The sequence below is a fragment of the Seriola aureovittata genome, chromosome 3, assembly GCF_021018895.1.
Source record: "Seriola aureovittata isolate HTS-2021-v1 ecotype China chromosome 3, ASM2101889v1, whole genome shotgun sequence".
NCBI lineage: Eukaryota > Metazoa > Chordata > Actinopteri > Carangiformes > Carangidae > Seriola > Seriola aureovittata.
Genome location: NC_079366.1, coordinates 16,090,962 through 16,116,403, shown reverse-complemented (window position 1 = coordinate 16,116,403; position 25,442 = coordinate 16,090,962). Strand labels below are relative to the sequence as shown.

At 41.5% G+C, this 25,442-nt stretch overlaps 1 protein-coding gene across 1 annotated transcript in view; it reads left to right on the top strand.

Moving 5' to 3' along the window:
• Window positions 1-24,906, top strand: part of ptprdb (protein tyrosine phosphatase receptor type Db) — a 146,833-nt gene extending 121,927 nt beyond the window's left edge. The window contains exons 26-42 of the mRNA XM_056371532.1: window positions 885-975; window positions 1,686-1,910; window positions 2,016-2,176; window positions 3,761-3,772; window positions 4,403-4,515; window positions 5,235-5,332; window positions 7,463-7,586; window positions 10,050-10,225; window positions 13,273-13,392; window positions 14,062-14,216; window positions 15,811-16,096; window positions 19,201-19,379; window positions 19,490-19,616; window positions 20,248-20,373; window positions 20,475-20,629; window positions 21,159-21,294; window positions 21,429-24,906. Of these exons, the coding sequence (XP_056227507.1) occupies window positions 885-975; window positions 1,686-1,910; window positions 2,016-2,176; window positions 3,761-3,772; window positions 4,403-4,515; window positions 5,235-5,332; window positions 7,463-7,586; window positions 10,050-10,225; window positions 13,273-13,392; window positions 14,062-14,216; window positions 15,811-16,096; window positions 19,201-19,379; window positions 19,490-19,616; window positions 20,248-20,373; window positions 20,475-20,629; window positions 21,159-21,294; window positions 21,429-21,497 (2,353 nt within the window). The 3' untranslated portion in view covers window positions 21,498-24,906. The remainder of the gene's footprint in view (window positions 1-884; window positions 976-1,685; window positions 1,911-2,015; window positions 2,177-3,760; window positions 3,773-4,402; window positions 4,516-5,234; window positions 5,333-7,462; window positions 7,587-10,049; window positions 10,226-13,272; window positions 13,393-14,061; window positions 14,217-15,810; window positions 16,097-19,200; window positions 19,380-19,489; window positions 19,617-20,247; window positions 20,374-20,474; window positions 20,630-21,158; window positions 21,295-21,428) is intronic.
• Window positions 24,907-25,442: the final 536 nt, after the last annotated feature.

Here is a 25,442-nt window from a genome sequence, read left to right as displayed (position 1 = left end):
CACATATAATTTTATTTTGCTCACTCCTTCTGCTTTAGAGCTGTAACAAGCTACTTTCTACTGTACCACACGGCACTGTCAGCACAGTGAATGCTTAAGTGCCAACATGGAGCTCTGGAGTGAGTCATCTACTGAGGACACATGGATGATTTTGGTGTGTGTGACCTCGTTGCTTGATGGGTTCTTGTGGTCTGACTGCTACTGAAAATTCCCTACTCCAGTGATATCATTGTCTTTGTTTAACACGTGGCTTCAGTCATGGATGGCTTCATGTTCCAAAAACAACCACACTGTTTGACTTGATGCTTCATAGCTGCTGCTGCTGCTGCTACATGAGAAGATTGATACCACTCTCACATGTTTGTATGGTAAATATGAAGCTATCGCCAGCAGCAAGTTAGCTTAGCACTTGAAACAGCTAGCCTGGCTTTGCTTACCAGCACCTCTTACGCTCAGTAATTAAACAACTGAATTAAACTAACTAAACAAAATAGATATAACATGTTAATTAGTGAGCAGCTTTACACAGAGTCAGTCTACCTGTTTCCCACTGTTTCCAGGCTCTAAGCTAAGCTAATGGGCAGCTAGCTGTATATCCATGTAAACTGCACAGATATGAGGTATCAATTTTCTCATCTGACTCTTAGAAAAAAACGAAATAAATGGTAAATCGATATAGCATTACAGTTTCACACACACACTATCAACGTTGGTAGTGAGGTACCATGCAAGGTGCTGTCCTGTCTGACAGGAGCAACTTGGGGTTCAGTGTCTTGCTCAAGGGCACAGGGACAACTGACATGGAAACTGACACATTGAAGAAATGTCTAGTCCATGGTATATTTCCATGAGTCTAAACACACTGCATGTTTGCTTTATTTCAGGGGTTACTACGTGGTGGTGGTGCCACTGAAGAAGCAGAGAGGAAAGTTCCTGAATCCCTGGGAGGAGCCTGATCAGATGAACCTGGATGAGGTAAGACATGGAGCAGACAGTCTGTCACTAATAGATAGCCAGACAACATAATTAAGAGCTTATTGTTTGGAAATAATGATGTTGAGGGAAAAGGAGATGATCAGTATTAAATATGATAAGGAAGACATACACAGATGAAAATGTATAGGTGTAGTGCTGTAATAAGGCTATATAAACAAGATTAAGTCACATAAAGAAAGATATGTGCTGAGCCTTGTGGTAAGATTTTCCCTCTAAGTTATATCAGACTGTTTGTATCTTATTATGTAAAGGTGACCTGGCCAACCACTGCCTGTTCAGTCCAAAACAGATAGGTCTGGCTATGCTAGATTAATCCAATCAATACTTTCACATGCCATTTCCCATCTAATTCCACTTCCTGCTTTTTTCTAAAGACTTCATCTTCATCTGCAGCTCATTATGCTCTTCTGAAAGCACATTCATGTGCAATATTAGTTTCAATAGAGTTTTTATGGTGCCCACTGCGGTAGAAAATTCAGTTGATGATGAAGACATTTGTTCTTAGGTGATATTTCTCCATACAGCCCATTTTTCCTTCACTGATGAGGCTTTCATTCCACCATTTTCTATCATTTCTCATCTTTTAAACTCTTTGCTGCCTCTGTTTCAGTTCTCAAATTCCTCGCTGTCCTTTTCCCGTCTCCTCTGTTTATCCATGTCAACCTGTCCTCTGTTTTCTTTCCTCTCAGCTTCTGAAAGAGATCAACAGGACGAGTGTCAGTCGTGCCCTTCGCATCCGCAGACAGGCTGGCCAATCAGATCCCAGGGCCTATGTCACTGCTCACTTTAAGACCCTCCCCCTGGAGTTCACACTAGGCGACGGACGAAACTATGGTGACTTCCGCAACCGTCCACTGCAGAACGGACAGGAGTATGTGTTCTTTGTGCTCGCGCTGCTAGACCTCTCAGAGAATGTGAGTAAAAATACAAACGCACTCTCACACACAGTTCATCCAACTGAAAACAATTTTGTCTAATTTATGTGTAGAAATGCACAATAAAACCATATTTTCCTGCAGACCATGTATGCCACTAGCCCTTACTCTGACCCTGTGACCTCATTGGATGTGGATCCCAAGCCAATGGTTGACGAAGAGGAGGGGCTGTTGTGGGTAGTGGGGCCTGTGCTGGCTGTCATCTTCATCGTTTGCATCGTCATCGCCATTCTCCTCTTCAAGAGGTAAAGGCAGCATGATGAAGCCAGGAAGAAATAAAAACAGTTGGGTTGGTGGGAGAAGGAATAAAGGAAATCAACAAGACAAGGTCAAAATATAATAAATAGTAATATATATATATATAATTCTACTATATGACTAGACTTCATATGGTCAATGTGAGAATTGAAGGCGTAGTAGAAAACTGCAGTAAACAGTAAACAACTGCTTTTAAGGGAAAGTAGATAAGCCCTGCTGGAAAAGTCTCTAAATGACGCTAGATGATGTAATGCGCTAATTAGCATATTCATTACATCATTGTGTCATATTTGCATTTTGCCTAGTGTCAGCTGGTGAAACTTGAAACGCAGCCCATTAAAACTGTATGTTAACTTCCAAGCTATTCCCAAGCTGCTGCTCTGCTACTAAAATCCAGACTTTATAACCACGACATCGTCTGACAAGCCCACCATACACATAAGTTAAAGACAAAGACTGTGCTGTCAATCCAACTATATTTACTTGTAAAATGATCAGTCAGAAAGAAAGTTAGAGGCGACAGAACTGCTGCTCCGCCTCTGCCGCTCACTGAACGGAGTAGACACAGAGAAAGGTGTGCCTCTCACTCATGGGGCAGTACTGGCGACTCTGTTTATGGAAAATAGATGAGGTTTGTCCAAAAAGTTGCTAGATTTGTCGCTAGGTATTTTCACTAAAGGGGTCTGAAAATGAAAGTGGATCCACTGTGAATACTCCTGATGCCTATAGATAGACCGTCTTGCCTCAAGCAGCAGCTTTCAATTCACCTTTAACAGAACAAGGTCATAAACAAAAGCTGAGTGAGCAAAGCCTGCTTGGTTCATTATGTGCTTCGATTATTTATGGCACATGCAGGACTTACATTAAGTTATATTTATTGCACTTCTGCACTGAGGCAACGGGACTATTAACATCTCAATCTGTTACTAATCATGGATGAATTTCGCTCACAGGTTCTTATAGAAATGCCGATGTTTTCTGTGTAATCTGTTTTTAAATCTATACACAGGGAGAAAAGTTAGCAAACAGAGCAGAAAGGGGAAGATAACATTATCGCTCATTAGCATAATTCATGATAATCATCTGGTCTTCTAGCTAGAGCTTTGTAAACGCACACAGATAATTGCTGTGACCAATGTGGCATAGCAAAATTATTAACCTCTATGGTAATAATTTAAAGTTCATAAGCCCTGGAGTGTAACCTGTGGTGGTCTGCAGCCATTAGTGCCTCACAACTGAGTTGCACTTTGTTATATGTTTCCAGCATGTTATTATGTAGGAGATGTCACAGTGTGAGAGTGTACTGGGTGATAATGTGTAGGCAGTGTTGTGTGAAAACAGAGGATGCATTTTTTGTCATTTTGATTTATATTCACGGTTCATCCTCACATCTACAGGAAGTGCTATTTTACATATCTAACATAAGTTATAAGAACGTGATCAGTTTTTATTGAGTGGGACAGAATGATGAGTTCAGCATTGCTTTAGTTGCTGATATTTTTTGATTGGACACTAATGTTATTCATCCTTGTCTGTTCTTTTATCTGCCCCCTCTCCCTGTTTGGATCCAGCAAACCTGACAGGTAAACAAACACTATCTATTACCATTTCCTCTGTCCTTAAGGGATATTTTCCTTGAAAAGCCTTTGCAAAGAATACTTCAGATAATAGATCCCAATAGAGTCAGGATTATCCTGATCTCTGATGATTGCATATTAACCTATAGTGCACTGGATAAATTGTACACTGGAAGTTATACAATTTAGCCAGAGTACTAGATAAAGACGTGGCCATAAAATCACTTTGTAAATATTCAGAGTAGGAAACAGTGGCCACTGCACTTCATGAAGTTTTTCATTTCGATTGCTTTAGTGTCGCTTCTAACTCCAGAGGAAACTATGAACAAAAGGAGACACCCACCATTATCTCAGACAATGAGCTGGCCATTAACATATAAAAAGCCACAAGACTAAACCAGCAGTCAGCCAAACCCCTGGTTAGAATTTGAAACAGAAATTTCCTTAGAAGTACAGCTATCCCTGTAAATGTTCAAATAACAATTTTAAGTGGCTTTTCTCCAAAGTTTTACACTCACATTACTGTGGTCCGTCAGTTTCAATACAAATCCCTGAAATTGAGGTTATACTTAAGTTTATAAACACATTTGTTGAGCATAGGTTGAGGTGCATCTAAATGCTGTTTTTGTGTTACAGAAAAAGAGCTGAGGCTGAAGGAAGGAAGGGCAGTTTTCCTTGCAGCAAAGCCATGTCATCTCACCATCCCACTGATCCTGTGGAGCTACGCAGAATTAACTTCCAGACTCCAGGTAGACTGGACACTCGTGCACACGGATACACACACAAACACTGTTTAGTTGGATCTGTGACTTCCTAAGTATTAGTTGTGTTTTTATGAATAGGATTAACCCTGGTGTTGTTTCCCTTTTCAGCCTACCGTGTATCAGTGTACCGTGGTTATCGGCGTTTGTCAAGTTAGTTGGTCTCAGTCCACCGTGGATCTTCTTTTTCTCTCTGTTGTCATTATTTTTCTTTCTTTCTTTCTTTCTTTCTTTCTTTCTTTCTTTCTTTCTTTCCTTCCCATTTTCATGCTAACTAACCGTCCATCCCAAATAGGATGAAGCTGCTTCAATTGACAACATTTCATCAAAATGCCTCTGGACTACTTCTTTAAAAACCCAAATATGTTTTTTTTTTGGGTTTTTTTCATGCTAAATTTTTTAACTGCCTGTGTCATAGTCTTTTTTTATCTTCACCAGCAGTGTGCATTTACTCTGAGGACATGTTATTGTGCCTCAGTAACTTTCAGAACACGCACATTGTTCTTTCTGTCTGTCTGCCTAGAGAGAAAATGGTCACTTAACAAAAAAAAGAAAAGACAACACTTCCATTTGCTTCCTCCACTGACCATGGACAGAACACTAAACAACACATCCTCTGAGAATCCTAACTCTTAACATTTTCCTCCCAAAGAGTTTAGTTGTACGTGTATAGAAATGGCCTCTTTTTCTATTTCTGTGCTCGGCAGGCATGGCAAGTCACCCGCCTGTCCCCATCTCTGAGCTGGCAGATCACATTGAGCGCCTCAAGGCAAACGACAATCTCAAGTTCTCTCAAGAGTACGAGGTAGGAATGCTGATTATCTGTCCCTGAAAATCTTTAACTTGGGAAATTCATCTGGTTTTGATGCAGTCACACACATTGATCTTTCACTCATCACTTTTTTTTTTTTTTTGTGCTGTTTCAATTTCAATAGCGAGCGCTGTAGATTCCACCTCACATAGTCTCCGCAGTTAAGTTGCATTTTGATTCGTCTTCATAGAACGATACAAGATAAAGCACATTTTCCTCTCTCTGCTGTCTTGTTGTTATCTATACAAATGTACGAGAGAAATTGAAATTGCAAGCTCAGAGAGAGCTTGCTAACAGCCAGATGGTTATCAATCCTCTGGTGGAGAAAGAGGAGAGAGGAATAAAGACAGAGAACAAACTCACCAAGAGATACAGGAAGCAAGCGTTCTCTGCAAAAAAAAAAAAAAGCTTTTTGATTAGTTTTCTTCTACTTGCAGCACAGTTAATGTGGAACCAAAAAAAAATCATCTACATGGAGATAACAATGTGCCTGAGCTTGGTGTGCTGAACTGCAGTACTCAATAAAAAAAAAAACACACATCAGTATAAATATTCCCCAATATTTCCCTGGCTGTGTTGCAAATGGAACTGGCATTGCAATGAGCTCCACAGAGAACTATTAAAGGGGTAAAAATGTTTTCTTTTCCTTGCAAAAAAAAAAAAAAAGAAAGAAAAAAAAATCTGTTTAAACTGACGGCCTCTGGGTGAAGAAGGAGACATAAGGCTCTAATTGGCTACCACAAGAGAGAGACAAATTGTGTGTGACAGAGATACGTATTTCGAAGAAGACAAGGACACATTATGCAAAGAGTAGAAAAACAGAGCGAGGATGTTTCAGGGAGAAAAGCAAGGGGAAAGGAGGGTGGAAGAGACAGTGAGGGAGAAGCCATATGTAATTGTGGTGTGAGTTGGAACCGCTCGGTTGAGCCTCGCATTCTCTCTGCATGACTGTGTGCTTTGTTCGGTACTGAACCCTTAACGAGGGAACGAGAGAGATGGATGGAGGAGGGATAGAGGGAGAGAGAGGGAGAGCGGCCAGAAACGATTGTGGTGTAATAATCAGACACACATGATGTTGAGCAGCGCATAGAAAGCTGCTTCAAACACACACACGCACAAACACACACACACACACACACACACATATATGCACTCATCCAGTACCACCCCTGTCCATTTTTCCCCCAACCAAACCATAATTATGTGTCATAAAATATTCAGAATTGCTAAACTGCTCTGGCTCTCTCCTCTTCGTCCCTCTCCATTGACAGCCTCATAATGACCTCATGTCTGCCTCTCCCAGCTAACAGTAATGGTTACACTGTAATTACCCTCCAGGAACTTAATGTGTTGGTCTAACACAACCATCCTTTCTCCCCCAGAGGAATTTATTGTGCTTTTATCATCTTTCTCTGGTAGCCATTTTTCTGTCAAAAGTGGAAAGTCCCTACCTCATTGTTGTTTCTAGAAATGGGATATTGGGTTCCAATATCAATAAAGCCTTATTCATTTTCAATTTGTACTTGGTTTCTTATGTTGGGGTTACGGTACAGCAACACTGGACAATGCCTGTACGCTGAAATTGATGAGATTGTCCAGTTCTTGTCTTTCTAGATGCCAATTTCTGCATCTGAGGCAGATTTTAAGATATAACACTTGGGGGGTTGCAACAGTAATGCTCATAGAATATGCTTGATCTTGTTACAGACTGTACATAAACCAAGTCTTACAACACTACAGGAATTAAAAAGTGGTTTCAAAAAGATAGTTTAATAAGATTGTTGGTTCTCGGGTTATTTCGCAAGTGAACTTTGACTTATTTCTAATAACAGTTCTTCAACATTTCAAACAAAAAAAAGTTTTTTTTTTTCCTTGCTGTAATGAATTTCCCAAGCATGTATGCTAGGGCCATTTTTCAGAACATAATCCTACTGACACACCACACACTGGTATGACCAATAATTACATTTTTAATAGAACTAAAACATTTCTGGAAACGAAACACTTGACTAAACCATGCAAACACTGTCTAAAACTACTTGAAATGAAAGAACTGTAATAATTCTGCAAGTCTGTCTGCTCGTCTTTGTTCTTTGCTCTGACCTTCACTTGTGTGTCTTGTAGTCCGTCGACCCCGGTCAGCAGTTCACGTGGGAGAACTCCAACTTGGAGGTCAACAAACCAAAGAACCGCTATGCTAACGTCATTGCCTATGATCACTCCAGGGTTATACTCTCCAGCATTGAGGGTAAGTGTGTGTTTGTGTGTGTGTGTGTGTGTGTGTGTGTGTGTGTGTGTGTGTGTGTGTGTGTGTGTGTGCATGTGCGTGTGTGTGGGTGCACACTCTTATGTTTGTACAAGAGTACAGATGTTGAGAATGAGGACATTTTTAGGAAGTGAGAGCATTTTGGTCACTTCCTCACTCCTTTAAAGTGCTGTCTGAGGTTTATGACTTGGTCTCAGGGTTAAGGATATGGTAAGGGTTTAGACTGGGCATTTAGTTGTGATGGATGAGGTTGGGGTGAGAGGCTTGGGAGTGCATTGTGTCAGTGAGAGTCATCACAAGTACTGAAGTATATACACGTGAATTTGAGTGTGTTTGTTTTGATTTGTGTGTGTGAGAACTGCTGTCCGTGACAAATGGGATATTAATAGTCCATGCAGATGTATTTCATTGCCTGTTCCCATACAACACATAGGAAATGCTGTCCCTGCATCAGATTTCACCATAAAAATGATCATTTCAGGGTTCAAACAAACTGCTGTTTCAACCCTCTGTGACACCTCATCATACAACTGATACAGTCTCTCACTTGTCCATTTTAATATATATGGAAATAAATTGGGCTTACACTTTATTTATAGCCTAGTTGCTAATATATTTTGATGGCGTGCCCATTTTCCTGGATTTCATATTTGTGAACGGTCTAAAAAATGAGAAGAAAAAATAGTCTCAGTCCTGTACTCAGTGTGCGTTTTGAAGCGCACTCACCCACCTCAGCTGGGAAAGACCTGAGGCAGAGAAACTGGCAGCTCCAATGTGGAGAGAGGGAGGCAGTGGGAGGCCAAGCCCAAACAGATGAGCCTTATCTGGGCAGAGCATGTGTGAGCAGCCCTTCCACCCCCGCCTGTCCTGGAGCTCTGGCTGTCTGTCTTTCTTTCAGCTTAGAAAACACATATACTCTTGAGCATGTCCAAACACACACACGCACACACACACACACACACACACACACACACACACACACATACTAAAGATTTAAAACACATGCCCAGGATGCACACAAGCACAGATATGCACTTTTGCTCCCAGTCTCCTCCACACATTCATGAACACACACTCTCTGCCAAGCCAGTGTAGCCACCAATGACTGGATGTGTGTGTGTGTGTGTGTGTGTGTGTGTGTGTGTGTGTGTGTGTGTGTGTGTGTGTGTGTGTGTGTGTGTGTGTGTTTTATCTGCACAGTGCTTCTGCTCTAGTCCCTTGCAATGAAGTTGTAGCACATCAAAGCCTTTAGCCAAGCTGTCTTTTAAAGACTGAGGTTGACAAACATGTGTTAGAAGCTCTTCTTACCATCTGTCTCCATCCCATTTAAAATAAGTTGTATGAACACCCCACACTCCTCTGTCATTTCAGTGTGTGTGTGTGGGTCTGGGTGTGTGTGTGTTTGTGTGTCTGTCTGCGGTGTGTGTGCGATGATGGCTCGGGGTTTTACGACTGTATGGAACTGTGTCGTGCCCATAAAATAAAATGCTAGAAGAGAATCAGCTGCAGGAGTTTCTTCCTGACGGGATTCTACTGTTTGCTCATTGACTTCCATCTTTTTGAGTGTAAACTGTGATCAGACGACTCAAAGGGAGTTTTGCGTCCCACTTCGGCAGAATCGGGTCACGGCTGAATGTACGCGTACACGTCTGTGTGTATGTCTGTGTGTGTACATTGGTGTTTTGGTGTATGTGTGCATGTTTGAGCTGTGACTCAGTGATTTTTCGGATTATGGTATTAGGCCCCAGATGAGCAGGACTGATCCTAAATCAAACACACACAGACGGTCTCTCACATCACACACACGCGCACACACACACACACACACACACACACACACACACACACACACACACACACACACACAATCCCTTCCAGGACAAGCAGTGTCAGCCGAGTCTTACACAGAGACGGCCTTACAGTCATATTGCCATTCAAAGCGACACATCCAGAGTATACTCAGATTAGGCCCATGATCGTCTTAGCATGTATTATAAAACAAGACGGCTGAACAATCCAACACCAAAGGACGCTTGGTCCTGTGAAAACATTAATCTCCCTGCCATGACCTCAGATGATCCACACTCTTTATTACTGGGACATAAACCTGCTTTCATGGCAAAAGACTTTAAATAATCCATATAGATTATTTCACCGTGAATGAGAAGAAAGAGTCAGGTTCATCTGCAAAGAAATTACATGGACAAAGGGTGTTTCCGTGTGAGCGGTGCAGACACATTCAACCCTAATGCCATTCATCACACACACGATGCATCGGGCAAACATAAAATAATGTGTGGTATTTCAGCAGGTTCTCTCTGTGTGCTCTCCCCTCTCTCACTCACTTCAGCCCGTCACAATTGATTCTCCTCCTCACTTTGCACACTTCTCTCGCCATCCTTTCCCACCACGCGCCATAACCTTCACTGTCTCCTTGTTTTGCAGGTGTCCCAGGCAGTGACTACATCAACGCTAACTATATTGATGGCTACCGCCGTCAGAATGCCTATATCGCCACTCAGGGCTCCCTCCCTGAGACCTTCGGTGACTTCTGGAGGATGGTGTGGGAGCAGCACACAGCCAATATTATCATGATGACCAAACTGGAGGAGAAGTCACGGGTAAGAAAGAGGGGGCAGCATGTCAACATTGGCACAGGGCACTATTGGATAGGATAGACTACAGAGGCGGTGAAGGATAGTGTGAGAGTGGGATAGGATAAAGTAGAGTGGGATAGGGTAAAGGCAGTATAACAAGCTAGGCCAGTAAAGACAGAATACACAATTTTTCAGCAATGTTAGTGATGATGAATATTAATGTTGACAAGGGAGAAAAGTTGGGTTTTGACCATGCAGCAGCATGAACTAAGCCAACAACTGGATATTCCACTGACAGCACATACAGGTGAATAGGGTAAAGAAAAACATTGTACAGTGGAATAGGGTATGGTGGAATATTGAGGGGACTATCATGAAGGAAGGTCAGAGAAGTGGAGTACTGTGGAATAAGGCAGACGTGGATAGGAAAGGGTAAGATGAATGGGATATTGAAGGAAGGATAGGCTGTGAAAGAGTTAGACAAAAAAAAGGGAAGAGGTGAGTAGGGCAGGATCAATATTAAAGGTTACAGCACAGTGAAGTGAGAGGAATAAAGTACAGTTAGGTTGGAGTTGAGTCAGGGTAGAATGGGATATGGTTGGTTTGACAGCAGTGGAGAGGTACAGGAGAGACCAGGGCAGGATGTTAATTTTTTTTTTTTTAGCGTGGGGAAGGACAGTAGAGTCCAGATGGATTCAAGAGAACAGAATGGACAAGGAGAGGACAGAAGAGGAAGAGGCAGGATATGCCAAAAATAGCTTGTCTAATAAACCAAAAAGCAGCCAACATAATTGATGATGACCAAACTAAAAGTGTGTAAGTAAGGGGATCACAGTAAGGATTGTGGGTGGGGGGGTGGGGGGGTGTAGGAGGGCACAAGGTGGCATGTAGTTGACCAGAGCAGAATAAAGTAAAATAAAATAGAGTAGAATGGTGAGCAAGACCTTGGGGGGAAGTACAAATACTGCTAAATTGGGGGGTGGGGGGGTAATGAATTAGAAAATCATTTGGCTTCAAGGCATTTTGCTGCTGCTAACAGAATATGTACTTGAGTAAAAAAAATCCAATGTAATGAGAATGTCATGTTGGAATATAATGAACAAGGATGGCTTGAGGTATGAATCATGGTTAAGTGTTATCCAATTATGTCCAGAGCCCTGTTCAGAAAATGATCCTTTCTTCTCATCTGTGCTTCTTTTCCTATTAACCTGTGCCTTGTGTTAAAACTCTGTTTCCTTTTCAACTTTTTCCAACTGTCTCTGTTGTGTCTGTTTGACCCTCAGATGCCCTCTTATTTCTTCTCTAAGGCAAGACCTCTCTTTCTCTCCTTTGCTAATCCCTTTTAAAATGCAACCTCACCTCACACGGTTTCCTCCTTACCTTTTTTTCTCTATTCAGTGCCTTTTTTCTGCTGTCCCCACCACCACCACCACCACCCTTTTTTCTCTCTGCAATAGCCAGTGCATTGAGTGAGAATGCTGAATTGTTTTCAACTCACCACAATGCACTTATAGTTAACTAGAAACGGGTTTTATTATAACCACTGTAGTTCAGACAGAGTGCACATTAGTGTCTACAGTCTGCATGATCACACCCACAGCTGTTTTTCTCTTTTCCTGTCTTGTGGCTGCGCAGTACAGGACACAGCCATCAAAGTGTCATTTTTTTACACCCTGGCTACATGATCATGAGGAGTTTTATGACATTCTTTTTTTTTTAGTTTTGCTGGAAGACTGCAGAGCACCTAATTGTAGGCTGCTACTGTCTCATAAACATGATACCTCTTTAGTTTTTGAATGCCTGCTTTAAATTTCCTATATTCAATAAAGTAGTTACAACATTATGCAACAATGAAAACATTCAATTTGAATATTCTTAGATGTTTATTATAAGCCCACAACCTCTGTATCTACTGCTTGAGGGAATAGTGGGCTGCTTGTTGGAAAAAATGATTTAATCTCATTTAACACCTCTCAACATTATGCCATTATGTGTTTACGCATTAAAAACATAGATGATCACAGATGGTCCCACTGTGGGAATCATGCCAGTATCCTTCCTTTTAGCACCAATCAAACCATATAAAAGCAGGGCGCAGTTATGCTGTTAGCCCATATATCAATGGATAATATAGTCTTCACACCAGGCATTTACTGCGATCCTGTTTAGGCTTTGGCAGTGGTCTAGCCCCCCTACGTGGACAACCATTCTTGTCCCCACAGTATCTCAAGGTCTGGTGGGAAAACAACAGTTGAAAAGCTGTAATTACAGCCTGAACATTCTGGGCCAAAACGCATAATCCCCAGTCTGGAGCAGTGGAATGCAGAGCGAGCTGAGCTGAGCTCCCTGCTGTCTTTGATGTGAGGACTGGTGGGATCAGCACATAACGTTTGGTTTGGCCTGATTCTGCCAAGGCCCTCCTCCCCTCTTTTCTCTCCTCTGGGATTTTTTTTATGCTCTAGCCTCTATGGTCTCTGAGGCTGAACTGAAGAACTACAAACATGACTTCCTTATACAGGGGAATTCTAGGCGTTTTGGTGGTTAGGGATGCTGGGATTTGGTGTGCGGGGTGTAGTTTTGTAGGGATTTGTGAGGTTGGAATGTAGGGCAATGTACAGCGTCAAATATGTCTGGGCTGAACTTTAGGTATCACTTGGCTTTCCTGAGCACTGTGATGGATCCTTGTGAGAGCCCACCAACCTCTGGCAAATTTATGCCACACAGTTTTCTTGTATTTGAAACAACTTACAGGATCACACACCCCAGAAAAGCAGATCTCTCTCTCTCTCTCTCTCTCTCTCTCTCTCTCTCTCTCTCTCCCTCCAGTCTCTCTCTGCCACTCTTCAACCCCACACACACTTACTAAAAGCCCTGTCACACACTGGGTTTTCTGTATATGCACATTTTTTCCAAACATTACTGTCAGAATTTTGCAAACCCTCTCACTGATCTGCTTCAACACCCCCCCCCCCCCCCCCTATTTTGCCTCTGTACACGAGCACGTGCAGCCAAGTACAGACAAATCTAAACTGCTCTGCATATCTCACAGCTTCTCCCTTCTTCGCTTCTAGGTGAAGTGCGATCAATACTGGCCGACCCGGGGCACAGAGACCTATGGCCTCATCCAGGTCACTCTACTGGACACAGTGGAGCTGGCTACCTACTCTGTCAGGACCTTCGCTCTTTACAAGGTAACATGGCGTGTGCAGTGGAGTGTAATGGGGTCAAGTGTGTATTGATCTGTTGAAATATTCATGCATACTAGTTTGTGTGTTTGCACTTGATTCTGTGGCCATGTCGCAGATGGTTGCTTGTATTTGTGACACCAAACATGACAAACGGCCATATGAGAACACACCAGACTTTTTTCTGTCTTTTTCATACATTATTGATGCTTCCAATTACATTTCATGTAGATTCATACAGTTTGGCAACATACGTATGCTAGCCATGAAAACACTTTTACATTTTAAAGGGTATGTCAGGGGATATTCTATTATTCAATTTTTATTTTATTTTATTCTAGTATTTGTTTTACTGTCAACAAATCCCAAGAAATGACAAAAAAAACAACAATGACTGGATCCCACCAATAGTATATTAATCCTTGACGACTAAAAATAGTCTTAACAAAGGTTTGTCTCAACAAACATTAATGTTTGCCAAAAACTACAATGCCCATGTGTAGCCTTTTTAAATTTTTTTAATGAAACTATAGTTGTTACCTGTCCTTCAGTAGGAATGATTGGGGCCACTGTATTTCTGGTTTTGGTAGTTTCATCGGATTTGTTGACAGTAAGAAAAAAAACATAGAATCACATCAGCTTTATCTTTAACACTCTTTCTGTCCGCTCATTCAGAGCGGCTCCAATGAGAAGCGTGAGGTTCGTCACTTCCAGTTCACAGCCTGGCCGGACCATGGGGTACCTGAACACCCCACCCCCTTCCTGGCCTTCCTTCGGAGAGTCAAGGCCTGCAACCCTCCAGATGCAGGACCCATGGTCGTCCATTGCAGGTGTGTATGTGTGTGTGTGTGTGTGTGTGTGTGTGTGTGTGAATGAAACACTTATGTGTCATTTTGGGTTTTACTTAGCGACATAATTTTCAAAAGCCCAGGAGTCTGTGAAAATCAGCAAGAGTCCAGGAGCACTTGTATAAAATCATTCACAGGTCCAGAACTGAAATGAAATTGACCTGCCATTATGCAAACCCCAAACCATCCTCACCGGCTAAAACACCAACATTCCTTTCTTAACAGCCTCCATCATCTCTAAGATTAACAACAACAGCAGCCACCACGCTGACCCTATTTACTATAAGTAGGTTTCACTGTTGACTATTTACCATTTAAGCTGGTGGTAGATCTGGGTTTGTAAATTTGTATTCAGATGAGCTGCTGTCTGAGCAGCAGGAGGCTCCTGCATTGGTTGGAGGAAGATTCTGGAAACTTGTCATTACAGTCTTGGCACAATGTTGAGCTCCAAAGCTGGGATGAAGCTGCATTTTTGCTCTTACCAGGAAGTGAAGGAGAGAAAAAGATAGAGGGTAGCAGAGGGAATATGGAGCAGAAGCTCTTGGGAGGAAGAATTAGTGAGGTATAGATGAGTAGGAAGAAAAGGAAGGAGAAGAAAAAGGGGGATTGAGACAGTGATTGAGAGGGAGAGTTAGCAAGGGACTGGGGGTTAGAGGAGGAGATATGTGCAGAATGAGAGAGAAGGTGAGGTCAAATCCAGGACACAGTGAATGGAAATGATGAATTAAAGAAAAGGAAAGGTGGAGCGAAAATGGAGTCTTAAAAAAAAAGAAAACGTACAAATGTGAGAGTGAAGAAGTGGTGGGGCTGGTGTGAGAGTGTTGGAAGGGTACTTGGAGAGAAGATAAAGAGGCAGGGAGATGAAGGGAGGCGGGGGGGGGGTGAAAAGGTTGCCAGGAGAGGAGCTCTTCCTAATCTTCCGTAGCAGTCAGATGGAGTATCTAACAGGATTATCAGTCAAATTTAATTATCCCGGCAAGACTCCATCATAATGTGTCTTAACATATCAACCAGCTTCTGTATCAAACAATGGACCGAATCTCATTCCACCTGAACAACACACACACACACGCTGGTGCGCGTACACACACACACACACACACACACACACACACACACACACACACACATATACGCACTGGTATTAATTTAACCATATAAAGAGGTTTTTATTCACTTGCAGAAACTTGCTTGGTCAGGGTGTTTTACCATTTAGGGACTAGCACAGCAAAAATGTGAAGTGTTTGGGTGGGCAGCTAAATGTATTATATTTCTGGATTGCGTGTCGATAGGAGAGGATATCTTCCTAATGCCAGTGAGACGGTGATGCTGACTCATCGCTGATGTCAATTTTTACATCCTTTGTTGGAAATATTGCTGGCTGGCACCTTTTGTGATATTTAGTTGACTTAGGCACAATATGTTAAGAGCTTCTGCACCATGCAACAGGCCCAGATTTGTACCAGGTCTGAAGACACAGCACACACACAATAATTTGTTCAACACTTCATGACCAAGGTTATGTGAGAAAATCTCATCACCATCTAATTTTTTTCTCCCTCCTGTTTCGGCTCAGCGCTGGAGTGGGTCGCACGGGCTGCTTCATCGTTATCGACGCCATGACGGAGCGAATCAAGCATGAGAAGACCATCGATATCTACGGTCATGTCACGCTGATGCGCTCCCAGAGGAACTACATGGTCCAGACGGAGGACCAGTACATCTTCATTCATGATGCGCTGCTGGAGGCTGTGACCTGCGGGAACACCGAGGTCCCCGCCAGGAACCTGTACTCCTACATCCAGAGGCTGACGCAGATTGAACCGGGAGAGAATGTCACCGGCATGGAGCTGGAGTTCAAGGTGAGAACTATTCACCATATCCCTGAAGGTTGTAAAATAACTGATTTATGATGGTTCATAAAAAACGATTAAATGATAATAATGTGACACCTCACTGGCCTCTGAAAGAGAGAGAGAGTCCTTTTTCTTGCCCCTCGCCACACAGGAGGTCAGACTTCAGGGTCAGCTACACAATAGCATCCCTCAAGGTGGTACTGTGTATATTTAGTACCTCACAGACACTTAAAATCAGTGTCTAAACATGGTCTCCTGACCTAATGGGCCATCCTGACCCCATAAAGAAAGTACAGTACATGGTCAAATCAGACGCTTGAAACAAATGAAAAAATTAGATATAACATGTTAATTATAGAGCTGCAGAGGTGCTTGTGAGTGAATTGAATTTTGTTATCTTCAAACAGAGTGAAACGAGCTGTTTCACCCTGTTTCCAGTCCTTGTGCTAAACTAAGCTAATCTGCTGGCTGTAGCCTCATTTAACAGACGTGTAGATCTTTTAGTCTCATTCTCTGCAAGAAAGTGCAAAATGTCATCCTATTGCTTTAATATATGTTTTTGCCAATTATTATTATTATTACAATTATTATTATTACTATCTGTGCTCCATGACATGTTTGGTGTAATCAAAGTCCTTATAGGACATTATATCGCCTCAGGTAAAATGTATAATCACACAAATACATGTCTAGAGCCAAAGAAGGCAGAGAGATAAGGGTGGTTAAGGATCAAAAATAATCTTAGAATTAAAGAGTTTGGTTTCCCAACCTAATAAAATCTAAATTGCATCATAAAGCAACATCTAAATGAAAATTAAATAAAATGAGAGAATCATCTCAAACCGTGAAGAGTTTCACCATAAGATCCATTTGGTAGCTGTTCTGGATCTGGTTCTCCTCATCAGCAGATCATGCGTTTGCTCGATTACAATATAACTGTAGATGTTCAAGCTTTCCCTGATGCTGAGTACCTCCAGCACTTCTCATCCAGTTTGACCCAAACGAATGGGGTTCAGGTTTGATACTTGACCTTGGAAACAGCATTTGGCATCTCCAGGTCTATTTTGTAGATAGACTAGGAGGATCATCTTGGGAAAAACAGCTTGAGAACAACCTTCTCCTCTCCTGAACCTGAATTTCCTGACCTTGAGAGTCACTTCGCATCTTTCCCGGGGCGGTTAGAGGTTCTGAGATTTTCAGTCCCCCACTGAGAGTTTCATATAGTCATGATGGACGGTTGGATTTGAAGGGGATTATGGGATTGCACCTTTTGAATCCAAGGTAAGAGAGCTCTACGGGGGGTTTTAGAAAGCATTGTAGTTTTAAAAGTTTGATGGGCCTGTACAGAAAAACCATATAATATAGGCCAGAAATCTTTGGGAAAGGTCATATGGGCATTTTCAAACATTTAGAGAGCTGATCGGAATTCTTAAGTGAGCCCACCAAACATAGCCATCAATACACAAACAAGAAGAATGGGTGCATAAGAGGTTCAAAGTGTTATTGAGTAGTGTTATTTTCATTTAATTTTAGGTATTTTTATTTTGTTTACTCTGATATTCGCCTCTTGCCAGACAAGTTCTCTGCAGACCTGTCTGGCCTGGCTGGGCGAAAAGAGAAGCAGCTTTTGCAATACAGGTATATATTGAAAGCAGGTGGCTTAAATTTTCCTGGAATGGTTTGTGTCTGCTCAGACGCTCAGAGGGCAAAGTCAACACAAAGCCACTCCAAGCAATCTCCTTCATCCTATGCTCCGGCATTCCTGTCCTAATGGCAGCGGTCTGCCCAGAATGACAATGAACCGAGTGCTCGCTGGACTGTTTGCTCAGCCTTGTATTGATGTAAAACATATGCCAGGGTTGTCCCAGTCACCAGATTTCATCTCACTCAAACACTTATGGGGCATTGCGGAGCGCCATCTGAAGCAGCACTTTCCGCCTCCATCAACGAAAAACGCCAAGAAGGATGGAATTTCTCATGGAGGAGCGGTGTCGCATCCCTTGCACAAAGTTGAAGCATGTGTGAGAGAAAAAAAAGGAACGGAGCTGTTCTGGCAGCGTTTGGTAATCCAACACCCTGTTAAGAAATAATGTTTTTGTTTCCGTTCACACAGAGTTTACTGGCTGAGCTTAAAGAGGCTGCCAACAAGGCATGATTTTGTCCAAGCTTAACAGTTGGTGAAAATAATGGCGTGAATCAAAGCGGTGAAAGGTTTTGCGTCTGCCAGGCTTTATTGATAAGACCCGAGTCTAATTCAAACCAAATGACACGAAGAATTACTATTGTTTACACTGAATACTGGGTTCAGAGTACCCAAATGAACTAATGAACTTTTGGTTAGTGTGGGATTTTCCATCTTGGTCTGTCTATAAGAAAATGAGGTACCGCTGTTGCTCCCACAGCGCTCCGGTAGCCGCCGATGGTCGAGGCTCAGTTCACCAGACCCCGTTGCCCCCCCCCCCCCCTCCGCTCCACCCCATGAGTCTGCGGTTTCCCTCTGCCTATTCTCTGTTGTTCCGCTGTTCATTTTATGCCATGTCATCCAGTGGTTGAGTGTGAGAGAGAGTGTACAGTATGTCCTCACGTCTGCCTGTCTGCGTGTCTCCATATGAATGTGTGTGTTCCAGGGGTTTTTTTTGTTGTATTTTTTTCACTGGTACAGGATCAACTGTGGTTCACATATGTGCGCTGAGAGAGTGTGGGGCCTTGTGGTTTCCTGCCCCTCGACTCTTGATTTTCTTCTTCCTCCACTCGTACATCTCATTATATTCCCTCTTCCCTTCTCTACCACTGCCCTTGTCCCCCTAGATCGGCCCTCCTTTGTTCAATTGAAGATGTCTGACTAAATATCCTCAGGCCTGCCGAGTCAAGCCGATTTTCTAATTTCAGTTGTCCAATGTGCCAGAGGAAAACCAAGCCTTGTGCTGAATACATTTCAATGAGGTCCTTGAATTTGTCTGGACTTCTTTTTTACTTTCCTTCTTCCCTTTAACCCATCTATCCCTTGTGTTTTGTGTGCTCTCACTAACACTACTTCTTAGGCCCATATCTTAGGATCAGTCAGTATGATAGTATAAATATTCTGTTTTCTCTTTTTTTCTCTTTTCCAGCGTCTGGCCAGTGCCAAGGCCCACACATCACGGTTTGTGAGTGCCAATCTGCCATGCAACAAGTTCAAGAACCGGCTGGTGAATATCATGCCCTATGAAACCACACGTGTGTGTCTGCAGCCAATCAGAGGAGTGGAGGGATCTGACTATATCAACGCCAGCTTCATCGACGGCTACAGGTCAGAGAGAGCTGAACTGAGCATCAGTTATTCTGTTACGTTTTTATATGCCTTCTAGGCTTTTAGAGAAAATGTCATATTCATATATATCCATGTATTTGTGTGTGTAGGCAGCAGAAGGCCTATATAGCAACCCAAGGCCCATTGGCTGAAACCACAGAGGACTACTGGAGGATGCTGTGGGAACACAACTCCACTATAGTTGTTATGCTAACCAAACTGAGAGAAATGGGACGGGTATGGACACACAGACACACACCACTGTAATCACTATGTAGGATAGACAACAGGAACATACTATAGGGAAATCTAGACAAAGAGACCCACATTGATAAGATTCTGCAGCTTTTTAATTATTTTAATTCACATCGACCCACAATATCAAATAGTGATTTGCACTTGATTACATAATCAATTATGGCTAAACATGTGTTGTAATATACAATATCACACATTGTATTGTATTGTAATTAGGACTCATTATTATATTGGAGGACTGGCTGAAGTGCAGCATAATCAGCAGCTCTTTTATATTTATTTTCCATTGGCAGAAGTCAGGAGAGGTCTTTTAAGTATTTTAGTATTTGAGTACTATTAAGTACTACAAAAAAAGTATATAAGCAATGAAAATGTAAGCAACACAGTGACAAGAGTGAGAACATTCCACAAGAGATAGTGGTGTGAGTTATATCTCATGAACCTCGTATCTCATCTCCCGGAAAATTATCTTCAAGTGAATAATGAATTTCACAAGTCAGGGAGACATTTTAATGACATAGTAGCCAGAATTTTTTTCTCCTTTCCACACTAAATCTCTCAGACATGATGTAGAGCTCTGAACTGAAGCCTCTGTGCTGTCCTCTTGCAGGAGAAGTGTCACCAGTACTGGCCTGCAGAGCGCTCAGCCAGGTACCAGTACTTCGTGGTGGATCCCATGGCTGAGTACAACATGCCCCAGTACATCCTCCGAGAGTTCAAAGTCACTGATGCCAGGGTGAGTCATCAGTTTGTGTATGTGTTTGTGTTTATTTGTACTGCTTTGAACTTCTTTTTCTTCTGGATTTAAAAAGAATAACACATTCCCTTCTTTTTCAGGATGGCCAATCACGGACAGTTCGTCAGTTCCAGTTCACTGATTGGCCGGAGCAAGGAGTGCCAAAGTCAGGGGAGGGATTCATCGATTTTATTGGCCAGGTGCACAAAACGAAAGAACAGTTTGGCCAGGACGGGCCAATTACTGTGCACTGCAGGTGAGGTGCCTCCATCCCACTGGCCGGTGTATATTTCATCATACGTTGTGTTCAAGTATTACGAGAAGAAAGAGCTTTTCTAGTCTTTATGCCACTGGTCACATGATGCTACCCAATGATTATGGCTCAAGTCAAGTCAGTGAGTGGGAGTGAGATACACAAAAACAGTGAGAGGCGAGACAAGAGACAGTCGGTGAAATAAGTGAGGACAGCTGGAAAGAAAGAGAAAAGGACTTGTTAAAGCTGTTCAGTTGTTAAACTGTGTTGAGATTGTTTATTTTAAAATGGTTGAGATAGTTGGTTAAATGTTGTAACCATAAAGAAGGAAAATGGAGAGACAAGCTATACTTTTTATTTCATTTTGTAAAATTAAACACTTTATTATAATTTTTCCTCAGTTATGTAGTTATTACTTAAACCAGGAATCACAAGTAGGTCATTTTTAAGTGCAGCTGATAAAACATGACTATAGTTGATACAGTTCTAGATACATCTTATTCTAAGTATGTCTCCACCTTTCCACCAACAGTGCTGGAGTAGGGAGGACTGGTGTGTTCATCACCCTCAGCATTGTGCTGGAGAGGATGAGGTACGAGGGTGTGGTGGACATATTCCAGACGGTCAAGATGCTGCGCACCCAGAGACCTGCCACAGTTCAGACAGAGGTGAGCTTCCCCCACCATTATTATTCTGTCATGCTTTCCAGCACTTGTTTTGTTCCCTTGTCAGCCAACAAGTAGTGCATTTGACTGTCTGCTCCAGTCTTTGTCTCTCACTGGCCTGTTCTGCCTCCCTCCAGGACCAGTACCAGTTCTGCTACCGGGCCAGTCTGGAGTATCTGGGAAGCTTTGATCACTATGCAACATAAACCCAGTGGCTGTCTCTCATGCCACATCCCACCTAGTGCACTTTTCTTAGGTCACATGCAGCCTGAATAAATGCATTAGGCTGCGATGTTTCTTTGAAGATTTCGCCACCACATGCAGAGTGAAGGGGGACCATCGGCTTATCCCGTATCCAGAAACAGCACCTCTAACTGAGCCATAGCAACCTGCTTAACAAGGGTGTTTTCTTTCCACCCTCAGCCCAAACACACCCATTGGTCAGTCTGAAGAAGCAACTTCAACCACTGTTCCAATCAGAATACTTGATCAGATCTAGATTTTTATTCGTTTCAGTGCTTTTGTGAGCACCCAGATTGCTTTACATTGTTTGGGTGTGGAACTCTCACCTCATCCACCACCAGTGTAGCATCACCGACCTAAAAACAGGACCAGGCTACAGTATTTAGCTGTCACAGGATATTTTGATTTTTCTATCTTGAGGAGACTACAAATCCATCTTATGGAAGCCTCGTGGACTGAAAGAACTGGGACTTTTGAGCACCAGAGAATTGCCAACAGGAGACTGAAAACACAGAGCACACAGTATTAAAAAGACAAAGAACACACGTCCCAAAAAAAAAAAGACACCAGGAAGTGTTTTTTTTTTTTTTCTGTTTTGTTTTGGAAACAGACTCTCATTTCTTGTGAATGAAAAAGTTTGTATTTCTACCATATAGTAATAAAAACCACCAGTTCAACCTTATGCTTCACAATTAAAGATACGGGAAATTTGAGAGAAGTTTAAAATGCATACCACAAAGTAAAACATTAATTTAGTTTTTTAGAAAAATATAAATATGTGATTATCTTGTTTTTTAAAAAACTGGGTATTCCTTATGGCACGTTCTGTTTTTTTTTTTGTTTTTTTTTTTACAGATATATGACTTTGTCCCCGCTGACCATAAAAAGGCAAAGTTGTTGTTTTTTTTTTCTTTTTCTGTGTAATCCAATGAGCTGTAGCGATTTTTTAAAAAGTGATACGGTACTGTTTTAAAGTGTACAATCAAATCTAGTGTGGAAAATGTTCACAGTTCTATGAAAAACGCCACCGTTGAGTGTCACTCTCCTGTATTCTCTACCCACTCTCTCTTTATGAAAACACGTTCGCATGCACACAGGACTCTCGGCCTCATCTCTATCTGGCCTGCGATGTCAGAGACCTGGGGGTGGCCTTTTTTTTTTTTTTTTTTTTTTGAACTCCCAGGGGCCCATAGAGCTGCAGTATTAACCCTGCTGCTACCTGTCCTGAACAAAATCCTGGGAATAATCCCGCCAAGTGTGCACGTTGAGAGAAAGCCAGATAGAACACAACAGAGAGTATGCACAGAAAGCAAAATATGAAAAAACAAAAACAAGTATTTATGTGTCCAAATAAGCTTCACAAAGATTTTTCAAGCAGGGAGCAAGAAAGGGATGTAGAAAAAGGGGTGGGATGGGGGGGTCAGGTAAGGAACAATATCTCACTGGAATGCTCACCTATGACTTTTCTCTGTCTGATTCAGTGTGCAATAAGTAGATGTATTATATATTTTTGTGTCAAGTCACTAACTGCAGTTATATGCCATTATGATGATACTGATGACGGTGCATCATTTTCCAGACACAAGGATGTTACGCTCGATATGGTTCCCACCACCGTTTAATGTGTCCATACTGAGGACAGATGACCTCTGGCCTCTTAGAATCTAGATCTTTTATCCATGTCACTACTCCAGTAGACGATGTCATCCTTCTGTGTGTGTCAAGGCAAACAATGAATGATCGAACTCATATTTCAAACAGCATCTAATAAGTATTTTTGATTTTAGATTTCTAGTGCCTTATATTACACGCCTATTTTGATAAAGTTACTTTAAAGGGTTTTTTGTGTATTTTATGTGTGTATGCCTGTGCGTATGTGAACTGAATGTCTGTGTATATGATTTTGTTACGTTACAGTATGTGAAAGTATCTTGTGTGTTCTGTTTTTCAGCTGTGAAATTTTGTATGGAAGGCTCTGTGTAGGCTGGATAGTTGTACTCATCACTTTCAACCCAGCAACTGCATCATCATGTCTCTTTTGATTAAAAAAAATAATCTCTTAAATGAGACTCAACTACAGACAAAAAAATGTGGTTTCAAAATAGGTTATTAGCAGGAGGGTCTGATCATTTTTGGACAGAAAAAAAGTCTATGTCGACAGCTTTCCATCTTTTTTTCCTGGGACACTTGCACAAGCTTTATGTATATACAGTATATATACTCTTTCATGGAGACTTCAGTTTGCCTACCATGAAATTGTGGCCACACTAGCGACTTTGGCTCAGACTGTGAGCTGGCTCAGACAAGTCATACTTACTCAGCTATGTAGACATCTATATAAAGCTGAACAGCAGTGGCTTTCTTTGTCAGTTTGAAGAAAAAGCAAAATAACAAACCATACGGATACAATCATGTATCCCACCTAACACCTTTCACCCAAAATCAGTCAAACTGGTCGACTGTGTTCTTCATTCTGATGTCTACAGTTATATATATATATATATATATATATATATATATTATTTTTTTTTATTTTTTTTTATGACAGAGGCTGAGAGAAGTTCAGGTGCTACATTTCCAACAACACACAACCCACATCACATTTTTTTGTATCTCCATTTATGCTTAACCATATATGGGATCGTTGACAGTTTTCCACCATCTTACAGTAAAACCCCTGTTGTCGTTTTTGTATGCATGGTACCACTTTTGAGATGCCCCTTTGGTCGCACCTGTCATGGGAAGACTTGCACTTTCTCTCTTTGTACTATGCACTAATACTAGTATCCTATTATCTCTGATAGCCCCCCCCCCCCCCCCCCCCAAAGGAGTTTTACTTGAACTCAGTAACGACAGACCCTGTAATGCTCACATGGTTGTGTATATGTAAATAACACAAAACACAGAGAGTAATTGAAATGCATAAATATGAATAAATAAATAAATGATTATGGTAAAGAGTGAATAAAAATTCTACAGATATAGAGAGTGATATAATAAAAGGGTGCACCTGAAATCACAGTTTTATGGCACAGCAGTATGTGCAATACATCACATTGTGGATTTGTCGAGGAATTTTCACAAAAAAGTGTTCTATTTTACCCCCAATGTATCATGTAGATGGATAAAACTGGAGTTTATAAATTGTATAAAAACGAAAATATGGTGTGTTACTTGGATCAGTTACCTCCAATTGGTCTGTAAATGTAAACTTCTTTTTTGTTTTGTTTTCTGCTCCGGGTCAACAAGTGCTTTTTATTTTCTTACATTGGTTCTCGGAGCGTGTGAAAACCAGAAAACAGGTCTGTATGGATTTCTGTTCTTTGTCGACACAAGTTTCATTTGTTACAAATAAACTCAAGTGAAATGAGAGCTACTGCTGTCGTTTTCTACATTCATATTTTACACTTTAAATAACGTGGTTGGAATAATAAACATTTAATAAATACAGGTTTTTTAAATAATAGTGCCAAAAAGTCATTGTAAACTCAATTTTCGCTGATTGCTACATGGACTTGGACATGTGGAACAAACTGTACGTTCTCTCTAGTTGACTGTAAAATGAAGATTCTCCAGAATATAAATCAGAGCCAGCCCAAACCTATTGGCTAAGGGTGTAGGTTTGGTCTCAACATTGGTAGGGAGGCAACAACACCACAACCCCTCGAAAACAAAGAGACTGACTTCTTAATGCCGTCAACCAAACGGTTTATTATCTGAACTGAATTTACATTCAGATATGCCCATACGGAGATATAATATATGTACATGTGTTGAATCACCATATATGAAATATATGTACACGAGGTAAAATCATAAATTAATATACAGTATAGCCTATGTATGTAAAAAATTACATGTGAAACCTGTTTGAAATTGGAATAATATCACAATATCATTTTAACATA